The following is a 21,217-nucleotide window of genomic DNA, read 5'->3' as shown; positions in this document are numbered from 1 at the left end:
CGTGCGTGCTAATTTTTTTTTAAATTCAAACAGACTCGTGTACGAATAATTGAAAGAAAAATAATAATACTTATTATTCTGATTGATTTACATCTAAAGCAAAACGGTGCAATCAAGTTCACTCTTATTTGTTCACTAAAGAAACAATCTGACAATCTATTCGATGTAGCAAAATAAACTCGGAGAATCGAACATACACACAACCATTCCTTTGTATTTAAACATAGCTTTCTAGCTTTGATATGACTATCTTTCTAAATTAACTTACATAAACAAAATTCAAATATTTACACTTCGATCAACGTGGACTATATTTGATCACTCTAAAGACGTTAGTCCGACTGCCAGTAATGTCTCCTCTTTATACTTGTGCTTACTTTCCGAGTATTTACTAGTCTAGGAACAAGTCGTTAAAAAAGGAATAATGATTTATCATTTTTACCTGTCATAGTTTCATTGACAGTGCAGTACATTAAGCGATAAATATTAAAGTTCAATATCAACGACTTTAGTTTATTGCTACTTTTATTCCCAAAGAGTTAGAATCCAATCCATTCCACTGAAAGTAGAAAACGAAGAAAAAGATTACCATCGATCCGATGGATTTATCATCGATCTGATAGAGTCTTCACTTTAAAAATGTTTTTTTCCCCTCCAAAGTTAGCCTTAATTTTACATTGCAGTATTTTTTTCTCTCCAAATATTTTGTAACCCGCTTTCAGTGAGTGATCAAATACAAAATTCCTCTTTAGAAATACTGATTCGAAATTCTAGGTCACAATGAAGTCAATGCAAAATCAATAACGAATGACCGACTACAAATCATTACAAGTGTTAATTTTTACAAGTAAATGTTTAATCAGAATGTGAATCGAAGCAGATTAGGGCTGTACCGAATATTCCGAATAGTATATCCATTCACCAAATATCCGAATAGTATATGTTTTATTCAAATATTCGAAATCTTAGAGCGGCTTTGAGGAGGTGATGAAAAAAAAATCAACGATGTCATTTATTTAAATTGTAGCAGTTGCGTGGTTTTATTGGTTGTCGATATGCCCAGCTTTCATGATTGAAACGCTTCTGTGAGAAGTATTAGCTCCAATTTCTTCTTTCAGATCAGTCATCTAGCGACCTATCTGCAACTCGAAAATATATAATTCGACACGCGCATGCAGAACCCGAATGGTGGCCATTAATAAGGCTGGCGGGCGCATAGGAAACTTGATCAATGCCTTTCGAGTTTTCGAATATTATAAGTTAGAATTACCAAATGCAATGTACCTACTCTCAGATAATTCCACCTAAAATGACGACAAATCTACTAACTTGTTCATTAAGACTTCGACAGATTTATACAAATTCTTATTTTCTTGCATTTTTCAATTATAGAACAGTTCAGCATTTTTTTGAGAGAATAAACATTCTGACAACAAAATGTTCTTTTTTTTACTTTAAAGACATAGTACTTTGCTCGTAGTTTGCTGAAATAATATATTCCGGGAGATTTATTTTACTTATCTTCCATAGTTAAGCAATAATGGGTTTTCCATGCTATTTAAAACATTTTTGTTCGAATTCGCAGATTCTAATAATTATTCAAATCTGTCCAGCAACATCGATGCACTTGCAATGTTTAATTTCGTCTTTTGTCAGACAATTTCGAATTCAGTTCAAACAAAGTCAAACAATGAGTACACGTTTTCGAATCGGAGTATTCGATTTTGTCTAGTCGACGCCGAATCGTGTGGTTCAGAAATCAAATACATCTGATGCCACACAAGTTTAACATAATTAACATTATGCTTCGTAGTGATATCTCCAGGGACATATAGGCCCCAAATAACAATAAGTCTTTCTTTCCTTATTTCTTCAAAAATGTGTCATTTATTTTGATTTGATCATTTTAAAATTTAGACTCAATAGTTTAAGCAAATTACACGGGTTTTATGGGTTATCGATTCGTGGCTTTTGACATTTTTTTCATTGTAAGACTTTTTTTCTCCTGTATATTTTAAATAACGTTGTATTGTTGATTACTTTTTGGTAACTCTTCTGTGAGTTAAGTACTCTGCTTTGGTCTGAAAAATCAAGCGAGCAAATGTGCCAAATTGTATTGTTCTTGGGGATATAAGGAAAATTCTTTGAAACACACCAGACTAATTTACTTTGCACGACTTTTAGATTGATAAAAGACGAATTTGATCTGTGACTGCTGCCATTCTGCAACAGCATCGACGAATTTGATCATTATTAATGACAAATATTCTGGACCCGGTGAGTAAAGAGGGTGACCAAACTTTGAAATGGAGTGGTAACTTTAATTTTGGTAAAAGTGTGTGGGTTTTTTTCAAAGACGAAATCGAATGTTAGAGTTCAACTTGGTGACTTTAATGAATAGAAATGTTTAAAACCAGCCGGGAAAACCTATATTAGATGTTTATGCATAATGCAACTTTTTGACAATGAAGACTTGCCAAAAAAAATAATTAGGCCTAGTTAACTTTGACTATAACTGTCCAAGTATGCACCCAGTTAACCCAAACTGTAGTCAGCTCGGTACAAGTTTGACCCTTTTTTTTTGCAATCAAATCTAGCTAGGTCTTTTTACATGTGTTTTTTTAAACTCAAGTTATACCCTTCTTTAATTGTCTTAAAAAAAACATTCTTCATGTTATTTGAGGGGGAAAAGGGCGGAAATCCGAGAGATTAATTTGGGCCCGTTTCGCGTATTTTCATGCCGCATGTTTTCAGGGAATATGGAGCGGGGTGCCAGGTGCGCCACGAAATACCCCAGTCTGCAATAGCATGCTGACTGGGATAATATATACCGTTAAGGTGTGACCTCAGACAGGAGTTGAACCACCAGGCCCCTCTGTGTTGATATGCGCAATTCCATTTCCAGTTGTCATTATCCGCGCCCAAAGCTGTGAAGGGAAACCCCTTGCTGTACTCCAGAGAGTCACCTGCAGTGCTCTTGTTATCGTACTTATCGTAGCTGAGATTATACTTACCCGGGAAGAGTTTGAAATCTGTGTACCTTGCCCATGCTGTCTTCCTATCCCAGTCCTCCAGATCCACTCGTAGCTCCCATGTTCCTTGTGAATCATCAGACGTCAGAGTCACCAAGTTGTCGTTGCCCAACCAGAACTCACCGGACAGATTGCCAAAGCCAGACTGGTAGGCGGCCCAGTTACGCCAAAAGTCCACGCTGCCATCTTGTCGCCTCTGAAACACGACCCATCCCCCGCCGTCGGTTTCCATGTCACAGTAGACGCGAAGGCTGCCATTGCCGAATCCCTCTGGGTTGATAGTGTAGACATCGCTTGAACGATACCCGGCATCTAAGAGCATCTTGCAACTTCTGTAGCGATTCAAAGAGCAATCACTCAGTGAGTAGAGAGGTGTGTCCTCATCTGCATCATAGTACAAACTCCCCAGAGTTGCACTGAAGTTTCCTGGATGCTCATTCCTTGTAGCCTGGTTTATCTCGCACAGTTTAGTGCCTTCGTCAAAGTTAAAAGACATGCAGTGCATATCTATGCTGCATTCCCGTCCGCAGATGATGGCAGATCGCGCAGTTTTGTTCAGGTATGTAAAGCCTCTTAGGGCGCGGTTATCTGCAGCGTGAAACGTGCGCGTTTCTAGGCCGGCATCGCATGAATGTTCAAATCCGAAGGCAGCTGTTAACGCCCCCAATGATATGACATAAGAAAACATTTGAAAAACAGAGATTTGATTTTCCATATTTTTGTTATGATCGGCCGCCCAGTGTTGGATATTCAGAGATTAAACACTAATGTTGGATTCTATAATGCGATTTCAACAAATAACCAATTTAGAGACGAAGCTAGAAACGGTTTAAAGACGTTTAGGGTAAATATGGCAATTCTTATTCCAAAATCTGTTTCTCCAAGTCTGTTGCTGAGCAACTGGTTACAACGTGAAAACAGATATACCAAATCGCACGTACGACCGCAAGGATTTATGCAGAGAAATGATTGTCCGTCCCGGCGGTGTCTTCGCTTTTTATCTGCGGTAAGTCGTAATTAAAGCGGACCGTGATGTTAATATCTATTCCAGGGCTGCTGTCAGAATTGAGCTGGTTAATTTTCCGAACAATACCTGCAGTTCTGTCATTGAGTTTCTGTAGTCGTTCTGGCAACGATTTTCCGGTCGTCTTGACTATCACCCATCAATTTTATGCTCGATTAAACATCCCTTTGATGCAGCACAAGGCTAATACGTTCCTTTTGTTGCGGTATATCGATTTTATAGCGTGCACGTCGAGCAGGCAATATTAGCTCCCCCCCTTTTTTTGATTGTGTGGAGGTCAAGTGTCCAGAGAAAAGTATGTCTACATTTTTGAGCGGATGTGCGAGTGCGGTTCCAACCCCCCCCCCCCCCGACATCAAAAACTGGAGACGTCACTGAATGCACGTATCTCTAATAGCACGAAGAATTAAAGCGCCTCTTTTTCACCCCTTAAAAAAATTGCCTGCAATGTCTAGTGACACTGGCATAATGTCCATGACATTGTTGGGTGTCGATGGCATTTCAATATTCAGGACATCGTCGAGTGTCAATATAAATATTCATGGCATTGTCTAAGAAACAAGGGCGGATCCAGGGGGGGGGCAAAGGGGGCCATGCCCCCCCCCCCGAAAAAAAAAACGAAACAAATTTTTAAAAATTTTTTATGTGACATCGCAATAAAGGCAGGCAATGAGTACACCACCATCTGTTCCTAAAAAAACATTGGTTAAAGTGGTCAGAAATTGCCTCAGATCGCACCACAGAGCATCTAGAATCCACAAATGTTCGGGGCCCTTAAGCGGGCCCCAAACCCCGCGCCGTAATTTTTTGACCCACTTTTTGGGGGGACCAAAATTGTTTTGGCCCCTCCCAAAATTGTGTTCTGGATCCGCCCTTGCTAAGAAATGCCATTCACAACAACACAACGGGACTGTCAAGACGTATATATCAAACTGTGGCTTAGAACATACGTGATTTCCCTATGATTCTCTACATAGCAAGGATAATCACTAAGGTTATGTTTTCAATGGTCAAGTTGTTTTATTAAATCGCCTGTGCCAGAGAATACACTTAGAAAACTGCATATCAATACAACTTTCATGACATTCTTTGTTGGCCGGCCCGGAATGTGTTCTATAAAAATGACGATCACAATCACAATGTTCTGTGCCCAGCAAACATTCGTACATCTTCCTTCCAGCCGGTCTAGGTTTTTCATATTTCTGCGCTCGGACTGGAGAGCCTTATAGAAATGGCGCACGGACAAGATTTGGAACTTTTAAAGTTTGAAGATTACCAAGGGTGATTTCGAACCGTTCATGACTCCATATATCAGAGATAAAATTGTGACTATAGTCATGCGGTATAATCAGAATTATCTAAAATATAAACCGACAACACAACAGAAATAAAGCAGGGAATGAATGAAAAATACTTCGACCTGAAAGTTATTTTTTATTCAAAAGTGATTATTGAATCACAATTTTCTAAACATTTTTCTTTTCTCGAGAATAAAACTATAATACGGTGTACAATAAGATTTTAACACGCGCATGAGATTGCATAAGAGATTGCGTAGTACAAACTCCCCAGAGTTGCACTGAAGTTTCCTGGATGTTCATTCCTTGTAGCCTGGTTTATCCCGCACAGTTGAGTGCCTTCGTCAAAGTTAAAAGACACGCAGTGCATATCCATGCTGCATTCCCGTCCGCAGATGATGGCAGATCGCGCAGTTTTGTTCAGGTACTTAAAGCCTCTTAGGGCGCGGTTATCTGCAGCGTGAAACGTGCGCGCACCTTGGCCGGTAGGAAATGAATGCTCAAATCCAGAGACAGCCGTTAACGCCCCCATATATATGACGTAGACCATGTGAAACATTTGAAAACAGTGATTTGTTTTTCCATATTGTTGTTATGATCGGTTGCCCAATGTTGACTGTTCAGTGATTAAACACTGATGGTGGATAATATATGCGAGTTTAACAGATAACAATTTTAGAGACGAACTTTAACACGATGAGATTAAAGTGGAAAAGTGGAAAATTTCGCAAAACTCGCATGTAAGACTGTCAACTGCTACCAGACAGGGTGTTTACCAAAAAAAGCCAACTTCTCCACGGCAAGGCTATACGAAGAGAATGGGCTTGTAGACCATGGTCTACGCTTAATATGTCGACAGTGTCGCGTAGTCAAATCGGACGCGTGATATTAAACTCTATACCATGGTTGTTAGTCTGAATTGAACAATGAGGTAAATTGGCCGCACGCTTCCATATTCACCGTCTTTTACTTTCAACCGTCTAACTTATGCTCGATTAAATCTGTCTTTGATACAACGCACGACTTTCAATAATAAAATAAAAACACGAGCCCTCTTTTTCACAGCTTTAACAAAATATATCGCAAATATCTAGGCCTATACATATTTAAACTATTTCCATTTTTGTCCACGGCGACTGATTGTTTGATTGCCGCATTAAGAAAACGGGCCAAAACTTGCATCCGTGAAAGAGGCTACAGAGCAGGGCAGAGGCAGCGCAGCACAATAAACATTTAAGAGTCATTTCGTGTAAAAACTTCATATAAGTGTCCACGCTCAAAAAGCGAATTTTTTTTATACTTTGTGGGATGAAAGGACTTGGGAAGTAAGTAACAAAAAAGGCTGCAAAAATTCATTTTGAGCTTTTTTTGAAAGATCATCAAGCCAAAATGCGAAGTAATTTCACAAAAGTAACTATATCACCACAAAGTATCATCCTAAGAAAAATTTTGAACACTTTTTAAATATCACATTTGTATTATTTTTTGGCACTACAATTCAGCATGTTTTTACAACTAGCAAAATTGCAATTTTTTGCCAAATTGTTAACCCTCCAAAATGCCACTTGCTAGGGCACTCATAATAATTTTCCTTTGGCTATGGTAATTTTCACAAAAACCTCAATCAAACATACACACAACCATTCATTTGTATTTAAACATATCTTCCCAGTTTTGTACTGCCGGTACTGTCTCCTCTTTATACTTGTGCCTAGACTAGTCGCTGTTACCAGTAACGACTAGTCTAGGAAAAAGTCGTTAAAGCGTAAACGGTTTTTCCTTTTTACCTTTTAGAGTTTGATCGTACAGTGCAGTACATTAAGCGATACATATCATACTTAAATACCAACGATTACAGTTTATTGCTACTTTTATTCCCAAAGAGTTAGAATCCAATCCATGCCACTGAAAGTAGAGAAAGATGTTTCAAATTTACCATCGATCCGATCGATTTTTTTCACTTAAGAAATGTCTCTTTCTATCTCAGGCCTTCAGTTTTACATTCCAGTATTTTTTTTTCATTCAAAATATTTTGTTACCCGCTTTCAGTGTGTGATTGAATACAAAATGACTCTTTGAAAATAATGGCTCGAAATTCAAGACCACCATTAAGTCAATGCAAAATCAATTACGATCGACCGACTGCAAATCATTACAAGTCTAATGTTTACAAGTAGGCCTAGATGTTGAATCAGAATGTGAATCGAAGCAGATCTCAAAGCTGTCTGATAATAGGGCTGTGCCGATTATACCGATATTCGAATACTCGATCATCCACAGAATATCCGAATAGTATATTTTTCATTCAAACGTGTTCTTGAGGAGGTGATGAAAAACGTGATGGAAAAAAAGTGATGAATATCGTATTTAAATAAAACGATTAATGTTGAGTATGACTCTAATTCCGAAAGAGTTACAATCAGTCCATTCCACTGGAAGTATGACATTGCTTAAAATTGGAACTGTATTTTCCGAATTAAGGCTTTTATTCTTACATTCGAGTATTTCTTTTAACTCCAAATATCCTGGTCCCCAACTTCGGTCAGTGAAAGAATCCCAAATTACTCTTTGGACATAATGGTTCTAAATTTCAAGACCACAATGCTAAAATCATTATGGTTAACTGAGTGCGAATCATTACAAGTGTAATATATTTACACATACATGTTGAATCAGAATGTGAATCAACGCAGAGACACAAAAGCTGTCATACAGTATTGGACCAAATAAACCAAATATTCAAATACTCGACCATCCACCGAATATCGGAATAGTACATTTTCATTCAAACATTCCAAAATTGTGAGTGGTCTTGAGGAGGTGATGAAAAACGTCCACGATGTTATATATTTTAATTGTAGAAGTTGCGTGGTTTTATTATTTGTCTTTATGTCCCACTTTCCATGCATGATTTGAGATCTTTTGTTATAGGGTATTAGTTCAAATGTCTTCTTTAAAATTTGTCAAATATCAACATATCCATTTATAATCGGAAATATTTATATATTTTTTTCAACAAGTGCACACAAAACCAGATGGGCAGCATTAATGAGGCTGGTGCTTGTAAAACTTGATTAATGCATTTCGAATTTTCGAATATTCACAGTTAGAACAATCGATTAATGTACTTAAATTAAATATTCGTGGATAATTCTACTTAAAATGATGATACATCTACTAACATATTAATTAACACTTATTAACAGGGAATATATGTGTTCTGAGCCGGTTTTACACACTGTGTTTAAGACCGGTTTTTAGTCTGGTCGCTGATAATGACCCGAGCCAAGGAGCGTCATAAATACCTTTTCAGTCATAAATGCCTTTTCGGTCAAACAGCCAAAACAACTCAAAAATTATATACATTTCCAACGATTTTGTTCAATAAGTGTCCTTCATGTTTTTTAAAACCCCTTTAACTACCGGTACGATTTGGTTTACCTGCCCTCGCGCCAGTAGTGGAGAACAACTCATTTCATGAAGATTGGCGCGCACGTCGCACGTACTGCGCGATGTGACGCAGAACGCAGCTGTGCCAGTGTAGTGTGACTACGAAATACTAAGAAATACTGACCCACTGATAGTTTTGTGCATGCCTACGTGAGGATTGTGAACGTTCAACCAATACGACGGTAAAAGGCACCGGTTTTTCAAAGGAGTCCAGATTTCATGTGACGCTGGAAAAGTGTTCAAGACCCGCCAGCCGGTCTTTATCAACTGTTTAAAACCGGCCACGCGACGGGCTCTCGACCAATATGAATGGGTAAACTGTCTTTGTTATTAAGAATTAGGATTTATACACATTCCTATTTAATCGCATTTGTTAGTTACAAAGCAAAGTATTCTGTTTTAGAATGTACATTCAGACAAAAAAAATGCTCTTTATTATTTTATTTTATAGACAAGTTGTACTTTATCCGTAAGTTGTTGAAATAATGTATTCCGTAAGATTGTTTTTTATATATGTCAATATTTTTTTATGTTTTTGTTAACATATGTTAATTGCTTATAACAGATTAACAGTCCAACCTCGCGCCCAGCTGACCCTAGCTTTAGTCAGCTGGGTGCACTTTGACCATTTTCTGCAATCAAATCTGATTAGATGTTTTACAGTGTATTGCATCCTTTCTGAAATATTATCTTTTTTTAATTGTTTTCCAAAAACCTCCTTCTTTTTGTTAGAGAAGAAATGTGGGACGACAAGAAATCAATTCAGGCCCGTTTCCCGTATTTTCATGGCGCAAGTTTTCAGGGAATAAGGATAGGGGTGCCATGTACGCCATGAAATACCCCAGTCGTCATTAGCATGCTGACTGGGATAATATTGACCGTTAAGGTGAGACATCATACAAGCATTGAACCACCAGGCTCCTTTGTGATACTTAGCGCAATTCCATTTCCACTCGTCATTGTCCGCGCCCATGGCTGTAAAGGGGAACCCCTTGCTGTACTCCAGAGAGTCACCTGCAGTGCTCTTGGTATCGTACTTATCGTAGATCAGATTATACTTACCCGGGGAGAGTTTGAAATCTGTATACCTCGCCCATGCTGTCTTGTTATCCCAGTCCTCCAGATCCACTCGTAGCTCCCATGTTCCTTGTGAATCATCAGCCGTCAGAGTCACCAAGTTGTCGTTGCCTAACCAGAACTCACCAGACAGATCGCCAAAGCCAGACTGGTAGGCGGCCCAGTTACGGTAGAAGTCCGCGCTGCCATTTTGTCGCCTCTGAAACACGATCCATCCCCCGCCGTCGGTTTCCATGTCACAGTAGACGCGAAGACCGCCATTACCGAATCCCTCTGGGTAGATTGTGTAGACACCGCTTAAACGACACCCGGCATCTAATCGCAACTTGCAACTAAGGTTGCGACTCAGGGAGCAGTCGCTCAGTGAGTAGAGAAGTGTGTCCTCATCTGCATCATAGTACAAACTTCCCAGAGTTGCACTGAAGTTTCCTGGATGCTCATTCCTTGTAGCCTGGTTTTTCTCGCACAGTTTAGTGCCTTCGTCAAAGTTAAAAGACATGCAGTGCATATCCATGCTGCATTCCCGTCCACAGATGATAGCAGATCGCGCAGTTTTGTTCAGGTACGTAAAGCCTCTTAGGGCGCGGTTTTCTGCCGCGTAAAACGTGCGCGTTTCTAGGCCGGCAGCACATGAATGTTTACATCTGGAGGCAGCCATTAACGCTCCCAACGATATGACAAAGACAATGTGAAATATTGGAAAAACATTGATTTGTGTTTCCATATTTTTTTATGATAAGTCGTCCAGTGTTAGCTGTTCAGAGATTAAACACTGATGGTGGATACAAGAAAAGAGTATATTATGCGAGTTCAACAAATAACCAATTCAGAGACGAAGTTTAACACGGTTAGATTAAAGGTGTCAATTCTTATTCCAATTTTGTTTTGAAGACTGTTGCTGTGCGACTGGTATGATCGTCAAAACGGCTCCAATAAAATTGAGCAAAGCTCGCACGTAAGACTGCCAACTGTTGTCAGACAGGGTGTCTATCAAAACCACTACTTCTCCACAGCAAGGCTATACGAAGAGAATAGGCTTCTAGACCTTGGTCAACGCTTATAATAAAAATATGTCGACGGTAACTTGTAACATGGGACGCGTGATATTTCGTGGCTTTTTAGGTCTGAATTGAACCATTAGGTAGATTGGCCGCACGCTTCCATTTTCGCCGTCTTTACTTTCACCCATCAAACTTATGCTCGATTTAACCTGCCTTTGATACCACGCACGACTTCCGTTACTTGTTGCTGTTTATGATATAAAGCAAGCAGGCAATACTCTATTCGGTCTGACAGTTTGGTATAAAATGAGGGCCGCCAATGCACCTCTTACATTGTACATGTACTTCATTATTAAACTCAAATTGGTGGGCAGCCGTGTTAGTCACACAAAATCAATTGTCGAGCATGCTGCATTTTTCAATTCTGGAAGGTCACAGGTACAATGGTTGTGATAAATTCTATTTATTAAAAGCCGCAAGACACCCGATACACAATGTTCACAATTTAAAGGTAGGTGTGCGAATGGTTGCGTTACATTCGCGTGGGTACTTGATAGTGTCACGTAACTTGCCGGTGTCACATGACTACACTAAAAAACTATTGCCTGGGTTAATTTTACCCAAGCAAGGGTAACAACTGCAACTACCCAAAATTGCGTTGTTCTACAGTGTGTATCAAAAATGCAAACAAAATATGACTGAATGCCAGACATAGAATGTGTTACCAACATAGTGTTTAGCGAATAAACACAATTCTGAACACTTTCTTGCTATCACCTCGTGTTAATTTTTTTTGTCATGTAAACATGTTTACAAACTGATAGCAAGAAAGCGTTTAGTATTGTGTTTACTCGCTAAACAATTTTTTTTGTAGGTCAGGCAAAACTCAGTCCCGTGGTCAATTTGACCTCTCTTGGAAAATCACTCATAACTCTGTCAAACATTATCAGGTTTGGACGTTTGATGTCTCATTTTAAAGTGGAAAGGCGTATCTTTCAAATCATGCCTATTTTATTTATGTTGGTTAATACACACTATACGTCTGGCATTCCGTTATAGTTTGTTTGCATTTGTTTTGATACACATCGTATAACCAATTGTTTGGGTTAAATTTTATTGAACCCTCGACCTCCCAGTCGACCGGTAAGTCATGCGGACAATTTGCATTGATGTACAGTTTCTAAGGATGTTCCTCAGCACAGCGCATTTCATTTAATTTGCTGTTAAAGGAAATACACATCATTTGCTTTTGCTGTAATTTTCAGAAATGGATGGAATTGGGGGGTTGGAAATATATAGCAAATATAGTTACACTGACTTTTTTGAGATTTTGGGTTCGAAAATGCTATAAAAACCAAGAAAAACAATCATTTTCCTGTAGTCTGGTTCCCTGACTCCATAAAGGAAGAAACAGAGCAGTTTACGTACATTGGGGAATTGTAAGAAACAGAGCAGTTTACGTACATTGGGGAATTGTAAGGTCAGGGAACCAGTCTAGCTGGCTTGTACCCGTTCATAGGTGTGTAATCGATTGCAAACAAGCGCGATGGTCGATTGGGGCCAGTATTTGAAAAAAGCCAGTTTTTTTCCAACGCTGGTCGGCCGACCAGCGTTGGAAATTGATACAAAAATACCACTTTTCTTGAAAATAGCAGTATACCAGTTGCCATGATTTAACAGGATGCTTTACACTGTCATTTACTAACAGTCCAGCAAGGTATTTCAAAATGATTTGGTAGTTTTATTGTTTGATGTTTGCAAATGTTGTATTTTCCCTTTAAACCGTTTTATTCCTCTTTATTTTTGATAATTTGTTTTTGTCGGGAGCATCAGTACCAAATTTGAATAATGGTTAATACCAACGACATCATTTTCCTCAGGCTACTTACATCTTACAGCGGGATATTGGCGCAATTCATAGCCGTACATTTCAACTAGTTACGGTGTCACATGAAAATCTGACTCCTATGAAAATCGGACCCCTTTTCCCTATTATTGGTTAATCCCTCTCACGTGACCGGTCACTTTCCTAATTACCATACTTATGCATGCGCGTTATTACCAATGAGTCCGAATTTCATAGAAACGTAAATTCACGCTCCACCGGCAGTCAGTGTGCGGTTGATGCGTCATGACATTGGTTTTTACTCCTACAAATATATGGGTGAGTCAAAAAAAGAAGGAAAAAAGCGGAGCCCCAACCCCAAAACTTAGTTTTCATATTTAAAAAAAAATAAGTAGCACCAAAAATAACAATGACCGAAAAGCCCATATCATAAGCTATTTTTAGGTGACAAAAAAGTACTGAAATTGCTCATACCGTTCAAAAAATATACACCATGTGTCGTCACAATAATTGTCTTTAAACATCACTAGCGAAAAAACCTCAATTTAAAAGTTAAAAACATTCAACAAAGTTCTTTGGAAAGCCTGTTTTCAAAAAGGTAGATTTTATAAATCATATTGTTTGCCTAACCAAGGTTGTTTATAAAGATATTGTGCACTACAGTTGTTGACAGTTGTTGAAACAAGCATTCTTTATCTGTGTTGTTCCAAACAGTAAGAATACACAATAAATCGTTTGTGTTTTTGGACGAAACAGGTTTTAGGGCCATTGCGTTTAAATGATGATATTCTTTACACAGATAGAGCAATTTCAGTATTGTTTTTTTCATCTAAAAATAGCTTTTGAAATTGGCTATCCAGTCATTAATGTGTTTGGTGCTACATGGTTTTTTTTTTAAATATGAAATATAATTTTTGGGGTCTGAGTTCCGCGTTTCTTACATCACCCTGTTCAACCTATCGTACAGCGAACGTTAACAATGCACTGCATTGAAGCACGGATTGATGTGTCAGTGCAAATCAATATTCATAGCATTGTCCAGGAAGTGACTTTCATAACAATTCAAGCAACAGTCGAAGCGGGTCACAGTTCACAAGCTGTATAAACAGTCGTCGAGACTTTCTGCAATGTGGCTGATAATACCTGCAAATCTCCTTATTTTTTTCTTTACAAAGCAAGGATACTCACATCATTTGTTTTTCCATGCTAAATTTGTTTTAACTGATGCGCCTGCCGACAAGAATTTATAAAAAAATAACGCATCAGCGATAAACAGAACTCTTTTAAAACGAAAGAACTGTGATAGGGAATGCTCTTGGAAGACTGCACATAAATACAACTTTCATGATGTACTTTGGTGGCGCGGCCGGCCCGGAAGGTGTGTTTTCAAAAAAAAAATGGAAAAAAAAGTAAAAAAAGTAAAAAAATGCACATCTACCTTTCGGCCGGTTTAGTTTTTTTCCCCACTGCTGGGCTTGGAGAATGTCGGGTGCGTCGCATAAAGTTGATTTGCTGAACGAAATGGTTAATTTGAGCCGTAGTTCGTAGTAAATGCCATAATAATTATGTTTCATGGAAACCTTACATTGAGATTACAGGCTTGCAGTAATCTGCTATCAATATAAACCGACACAGTACAAAGACATTAAGCAAGGGATGAACAAAAAACTTCTTCAACCTAAAAGTCAACTTTATTTTCAATGTGTCTTTTTAACTGTGACACTTTTCTGACGTTTAACACAATAAATCCATACTCGAAAATAATAAGGTTCAGGAAATAAATGCCAAACCTAAGTCATTTTGCTTTAAACCAGAGCCCAAATTCGTGACGCTGCTAAGTTCACTGGTAACCTGTTGCAACTTATGCAAATTGCTTGGGACTGGTACTCAGCTCATTCATGCTTAGCGTCCAAATTTGCTGAGAAACCTTTTTTTTCTCCTGCTGAACAGCTCCGTGAATTCGGGTCCGGGTTTAACACGAGGCATGCACGATTTGTCATTATGTACACGGTTAATGAACCTTTATTCACGGGTTGGCTATTTTTGTCGAGTTCCCTGAATGCATTTCATTAATTGTTAACTGTTGAATGGGATGGCGCCAGACTATTTATGCAGGCACAACTTAGCCTTATTTTACTGTCATTGTTTTTTAAAATCTGGCTTTAAACCTTGGGGAATATTTAATTTCAAATTTAACATTATTGATTGAAGCAGACTGAAACTAATTAGAAACTAAGTTACTTTCATTTCTCTTCACAAGTTCCAAAAATTAAGATTTTATCTCACTTTCAATATGGCCGACTCGTGAATAAGGCCCATAGTACATCTGTATCAGACAAGGTTTCTAACGATCGCCATCGTCATTTCACATTACGCTCCGTGATTGAGAACTTCTTCGTACTCGTAATGTTACGTTTTCCTATAATTTATGTTCGAAAAATGCATTTTAGTGTGAACTAATACACAGTAGCGTATCCAGCTGTTAATGTCCGCGCCAAAATGTAGAAATTGTTTTGGTTTTTATTTTTTGGACATTTGGCCTCCGTAAAATCAGAAAGCGGAGGGGGGGGGGGGGGGCTGGTACACATTTTTGGGGCGCTCTTAAAAACTGACCATTATTATGCATACTGGTACATAATGCCGATTTTCACGGCGCTTTTTAAGGCAAATAAAAAAAAAACATGTGTAGCGTCCAGCCTTTTTGAAAAAAGAAGAAGAAGTAGGAGTCCCCTTTGTAACCCAAAAATGGCCGCCAAACCCGGCTATTTTTTGAGATTGCCGCAAGCTTTTTTTTTAAATGGCCGCCATCGGACTCAGGAAATGACATACCAGCTTTTTATGGGCTAGATGCAACAGACAAAGAGGCCAAACTGATGTCACTGTTTACAATTTATCATTTTTTCGGATTCTTTTTTGGGGGTTGATGTCAAAACTCTCTAACCAATTATTGAAATACTTGGTTGTCAAAAAATTGTCCAAAAAAAACCGCCGGGGGCAAGATCCCCCCCCCCCCCCGCTGGATTCACCACTGCTAATAAACCTAATTTTATACGAGTGGTGTCAAAACGTGAGTGATATTTTTGTTTTAGAAGCAAACAGACTTGCATACGACTAAAATATAAGAACAACAAAAGTACTCATTTCATTGATTGATTTACTTCAAAAGCAAAACGGCGCTAGCCAGTTCATTCTTGTTCACTTAACAAACAATCTCACAATCTATTCGATGTGGCAAAATGAACTCGGAGAATCAAAAATTCGCACCACTATTCATTTCTATTTAAACATAGCTTCCCACATTCCCACATAGCTTCCCACTAAATTTACATACATCAACGAAATTCAAATATGTACACTTCGATCAACGTGGACTCAATTTGATCACACAAAAGACAATTAGTCCGACTGCCGGTAATGTCTGCTCTTTCTACTTGTGCCTAGACTAGTCGCTGTTACCGACTTGTCTAGGAACAAGTCGTTAAAGAGGTCAAATAAAGCGGATTTTTCCGTTTTACTTTTCAGAGTTTAATCGCACAATGTAGTGCATTAAGCGATAAATATCATAGTTAAATATCATCAATTATTGTTTATTCCTACCTTTATTCCCAAAGACCATTCTACTGAAAGTAGAGAAAGATGTTTCAAACTTTCCATCGATCAGATAGAGTTTTCACTTAGTAAGAAATGTCCTTTCCGAACTAAGGATTTCATTCTTACATTCGAGTAATTTTTCACCCCAAATCTTTACAAAATAAATTAAGTCAGTGCAAAATCAATAAAGGTCGACCGAATACAAATCATTACATCAACTCTGCCGAATATACCAAATATTCGAATAGTCGACCATTTGCCGAATATCCGAAAAGTATTTCTTTTTCATGCAAATATTCGAAAATTGTAGGTGTTCTTGCGGAGGTGATGAAAAACGTCCACGATGTTGAATATTTTAATTGTAGAAGATGCGTGGTTTCATTGTTCGTCGATATGCCCCACTTTTTGTAGAGATCGACTTTTGCATGCATGATGTGAGAGCTTCTGTAGGGAGTATTTGCTATGATTTCTCCTTTTGAAATGTCAACTATCAAGCTATTCGCTACTGGGAAACATAATACTTTCGACAAGTGCGTGCAAAACCTGATGGGCGGTCATTAATAAGGTTGGTGCTTGTAAACATGGCTAATGCATTTCTAATTTTCGAATATTCAAAGTAAGATAATCGATGACAATGTACTTAACTTAAATAATATAGATTTTCCCGGCCAATTTCCTCAAATGTTCATTCACTTCTGAAAATCAGTCATTCTTTTTCGTCTGAATTTGAGAATCGCTCTGAACACGCGTTTTATTTTCGCTACCAGAGCATTTGATTCCATTTAAGTTCAATCAATTAAGTGATTGAGCAGCACCTTTCGTTTATGTTCATTCAGATTCGTTAACAAGACTTCTGTTTCGCCTGTAGAGGGCGATTTTAAACATTGACCATTCTATTTCACTTTGAATTTAGTGTTCTGTGATGCAATCTTCTATTTTGAATGAAAAAAAAAACCCGTACTTTTGAATGCACATTCACGAAATGTTATTCCAGAACTCTGCGTAAATGAATGCACACGTAACTTTATTGGCCGTCTGTTTCTCAAAACCGAATGCACGGACAATAAAAAAGAATTAAACTTTCGTTGAATTGAAATGGATTAAAGTAGTGCATTCAAATTAAGAGGAAAATGAATGACAGATTTTCAGACGTGAATGAACATTTCGGGAAAACCTATAATATATACTCGTGGATAATTCCATCTACAATGATGATTTAATCTACTTACTTATTAATTAAGACTTATTCATAAATACCTTAGACAGTTTACCCATTCCTATTTGTCGGGAGAAAGGCACGTGGCCGGTCTTAAGAAGTGACGAAATGACTATGTACGACATGACACGGTTCGAGTTAACCTTGGTACGAATTTGATGAGTGCGATTTGACTCGGGTACAAATTGACCTTTCACTTTATTCGTTGTCTGAATGTCATAAGGCAGGTGTGTGCATTAAGTTTTTGGGCGTATGCGCAGTTGCACTGTCAGCAAACGTCGGTGGATGAGTCGTTCTTTCTTAAAAATTTGATTGATTTACAAGGGCTTTGAAAATTTTCTGTGGAAAAGATTATTTTCCCTTAAAATCTCTTTTTTTTTTCAAAAACGGTTTTCAAATTTGGAGAATCTCAGCTCATCATATGATTAAAAACTTCATACTTCTAGTTGTCATCAATTTGTATGAGTTTAGCCGGTCTGTAACTTGCTACATTTTCTCTGCTGATCAGCGGGTGCGCAATGGTGCAATACGCCGATCCTGAAATTTCAGAATAGTCTGGTAACCAGACTAACTAAGTGTTGCAGAAGTACATTGGGACGAACATACGTGACACCGCTATTTCGCGCAGCACGCGCAACGCGCGGGCTGATCTCCATATAATGAGTCGTTTACGACTTTTCGCGAGATGGATATTCCATAAAATAGCTACAGAGGTGTTTCAGAAACAACATGAAGTAACATTGTTCAATAAAATGACCGAAACGGTGTTTATGAATGGAAATCAATATGTGCTTGGCCGGTATTAAACACTGTTTTTAAGATATCTTGGAGTCTGGATGCTGATAATTTATACCCTTGATACTCGGATTATTATCAACATCCAGACTCCAGTCGGTCTTAAACATAGTGTTTCAAACCGGCAAGGCACATATTCCCCTATAATATATAAGGGAATAAATATGTGCGTGGCCGGTATTAAAAACTATGGTAATAATCAGCATCCAGACTCCTACCGGTATTAAAATATAGTGTTTAATACCGGCAAAGCACATATTTATTCCCATCCATAGATACCTTTTCGGTCAAACAAAATGTTTTGGTTCAACAGTCAAAAAAAGTTTTAAATTATAAATTTCCAACTATTTTTTTCAACACTGAACTTCATGTTTTTCGGGACACCCCTCCCTTGCGCAAGTACGTCGTAAATAACTCCTGATATGGAGATTTGCGTGCGCGTGGCGCGTAGTGAACGATGTGGCGGAGAACGCAGCTGTGGCGGTGTATTGTGAATTTGGGACTATGAAATAATGACACACTGATATTATTGCGCATGCCTACGTGAGGATTGTGAACGTTCAACCAATCAGACCGTAAAAGGCACCAGATTTCAAAGTAGTCCGAATTTCATGTGACACTGTCAAAGTGTTTAAGACCAGCCAGTCGGTCTCTATCAACCCTTTAAAACCAACCACGTGACGTGCTCTTGACCAATGGGAATGGGTAAACTGTCTTAGGTATTTATGAATTAGGATTGATACAAATTCCTATTTCATCGCATTCTTAAGTTAAAAAGCAAAGTATTCTGTTTTAGAATGTACATTCAGACACAAAATGCTGTTAATTTTTTTTATTTTAAGACAAGTTGTAGTTCATCTGTAAGTTTCTGTAATAATCTATTCCGTGAGATCTTTTTTTGGTCCTTGTTTTGATTTTTTTCCTTTCTGTATATGTTAATTGCTTATAACAGTCAAAGCTCGCGCACAGTTGACCCTAGCTTTCGGTCAGCTGGTTGCAAGTTTGACCGTTTTCTGAGATCAAATCTAACTAGGTGTTTTTACATTGTATTATCTTGTTTGAGAAAAACATGGGGGAAACTAGAAATCAATTCAGGCCCGCTTCCCGTATTTTCATGCCGCATCTTTTCATGGAATAAGGACGGTTGTGCGATGTGCGCCAAGAAATACCCCAGTCGTCATTAGCATGCTGACTGGGATAATATTTACCGTTAAGGTGTGACCTCAGACAGGAGTTGAACCACCAGGCCCCTCTGTGATAATGCGCGCAGTTGTATTGCCAGTTGTCATTATCCGCGTCCAAAGCTGTAAAAGGGAACCCCTTGCTGTACTCCAGAGAGTCACCTGCAGTGCTCTTGTTATCGTACTTATCGTAGATCAGATTATACTTACCCGGGGAGAGTTTGAAATCTGTGTACCTTGCCCATGCTGTCTTGTTATCCCAGTCCTCCAGATCCACTCGTAGCTCCCATGTTCCTTGTGAATCATCAGACGTCAGAGTCACCAAGTTGTCGTTGCCCAACCAGAACTCCCCGGACAGTTCGCCAAAGCCAGACTGGTAGGCGGCCCAGTTACGGTAGAAGTCCACGCCTCCATCTTGTCGCCTCTGGAACACAATCCATCCCCCGCCGTCGGTTTCCATGTCACAGTAGACGCGAAGACCGCCATTACCGAATCCCTCTGGGTTGATAGTGTAGACACCGCTTGAACGATACCCGGCATCTAAGAGCATCTTGCAACTTCTGTAGCGACTCAAGGAGCAATCACTCAGTGAGTAGAGCGGTGTGTCCTCATCTCCATCATAGTACAAACTCCCCAGAGTTGCACTGAAGTTTCCTGGATGCTCATTCCTTGTAGCCTGGTTTATCTCGCACAGTTTAGTGCCTTCGTCAAAGTTAAAAGACCTGCAGTGCAGATCCATGCTGCATTCCCGTCCGCAGATGATGGCAGATCGCGCAGTTTTGTTCAGGTATGTAAAGCCTCTTAGGGCGCGGTTTTCTGCAGCGTAAAACGTGCGCGTTTCTAGGCCGGCAGCACATGAATGTTCAAATCCGAAGGCAGCCGTTAACGCCCCCAAAGATATGACATAGACCATGTGAAACATTTGTGTTTCCATATTGTCTGTTATGATCGGTCGTCCAGTGTTAGTTACTCAGAGATTGAACACAGATTGTCAATACCATTTGCGAGTTTAACAAATAACAAATTTAGAGATGTTCATACAGGTGTTATTATAGTGAAAAGTCGGCTCGTCCTATTCAAAAGTTGTTTCTTGTTCCGTGACTGGTATGATCGGTAAAGTAAAACTCGCATGCAAGACTGCCAACTGTTTTCAGACAGGGTGTTTACCAAAACACTACTCCTCCACGGTAAGGCTTTGCGGAGAGAATAGGTTGGTGGACCTTAGCCTTCGCTTATTATGTCCGCGGTGACTTAATTTCTGTTCCGGGGCTATTCGTTAGAATTGAACAGTTTGATTGGTCGAACCGTAATATTGGCTTCAATATTGGCTGTCTTTACTATCACAAAAACTTACGCTCTATTAAACCTGTATTTTGATGCTACGCTCGACCTTTTGTTTATTGTTGCATTTTATATCACGCAGGCAGGCGATATTGCATTCGGTGTTTAATATTTCGTACATGTATTTAAATCAGAGCCGAATGCAAACGGCCAACTTCTACTTTACTATTACAAATAAAAAAAAATTCTACAGTTTTAATCCTACAATGTCAAAGGTACCATAATTCTGATAAATACTATTTATTAAAAGCTTCAAGTGCCTATTTACACTTGCCTTTCAGTCTGACTATTTCTAAGGATGTTTCATGACGTTTTCGTTTAACCAAATTGTGAAGCAAATATTTACTTGGAATAGCATGAGTAAA

The 21,217-nt window shown here is 38.7% G+C and overlaps 2 protein-coding genes across 2 annotated transcripts; both read right to left on the bottom strand.

The window, feature by feature from the left end:
* Nucleotides 1-2,709: 2,709 nt before the first annotated feature.
* On the bottom strand, nucleotides 2,710-10,539 carry LOC119738080. Its single transcript, XM_038212807.1, has 2 exons — nucleotides 9,705-10,539; nucleotides 2,710-3,683 (listed from the first exon to the last, which is right to left on the bottom strand). Exons 1-2 carry the CDS (start codon nucleotides 10,537-10,539, stop codon nucleotides 2,710-2,712), a joined length of 1,809 nt encoding a protein of 602 aa, XP_038068735.1.
* Nucleotides 10,540-19,416: 8,877 nt separating this feature from the next.
* On the bottom strand, nucleotides 19,417-20,445 carry LOC119738074 (ficolin-3-like). The gene has a single exon (XM_038212801.1). It carries the CDS (start codon nucleotides 20,443-20,445, stop codon nucleotides 19,417-19,419), a length of 1,029 nt encoding a protein of 342 aa, XP_038068729.1.
* Nucleotides 20,446-21,217: the final 772 nt, after the last annotated feature.

Source organism: Patiria miniata, unplaced genomic scaffold, assembly GCF_015706575.1.
Source record: "Patiria miniata isolate m_02_andy unplaced genomic scaffold, ASM1570657v1 HiC_scaffold_3, whole genome shotgun sequence".
Taxonomy (NCBI): Eukaryota; Metazoa; Echinodermata; class Asteroidea; order Valvatida; family Asterinidae; genus Patiria; species Patiria miniata.
This window is presented reverse-complemented; position numbering and strand designations above follow the sequence as displayed.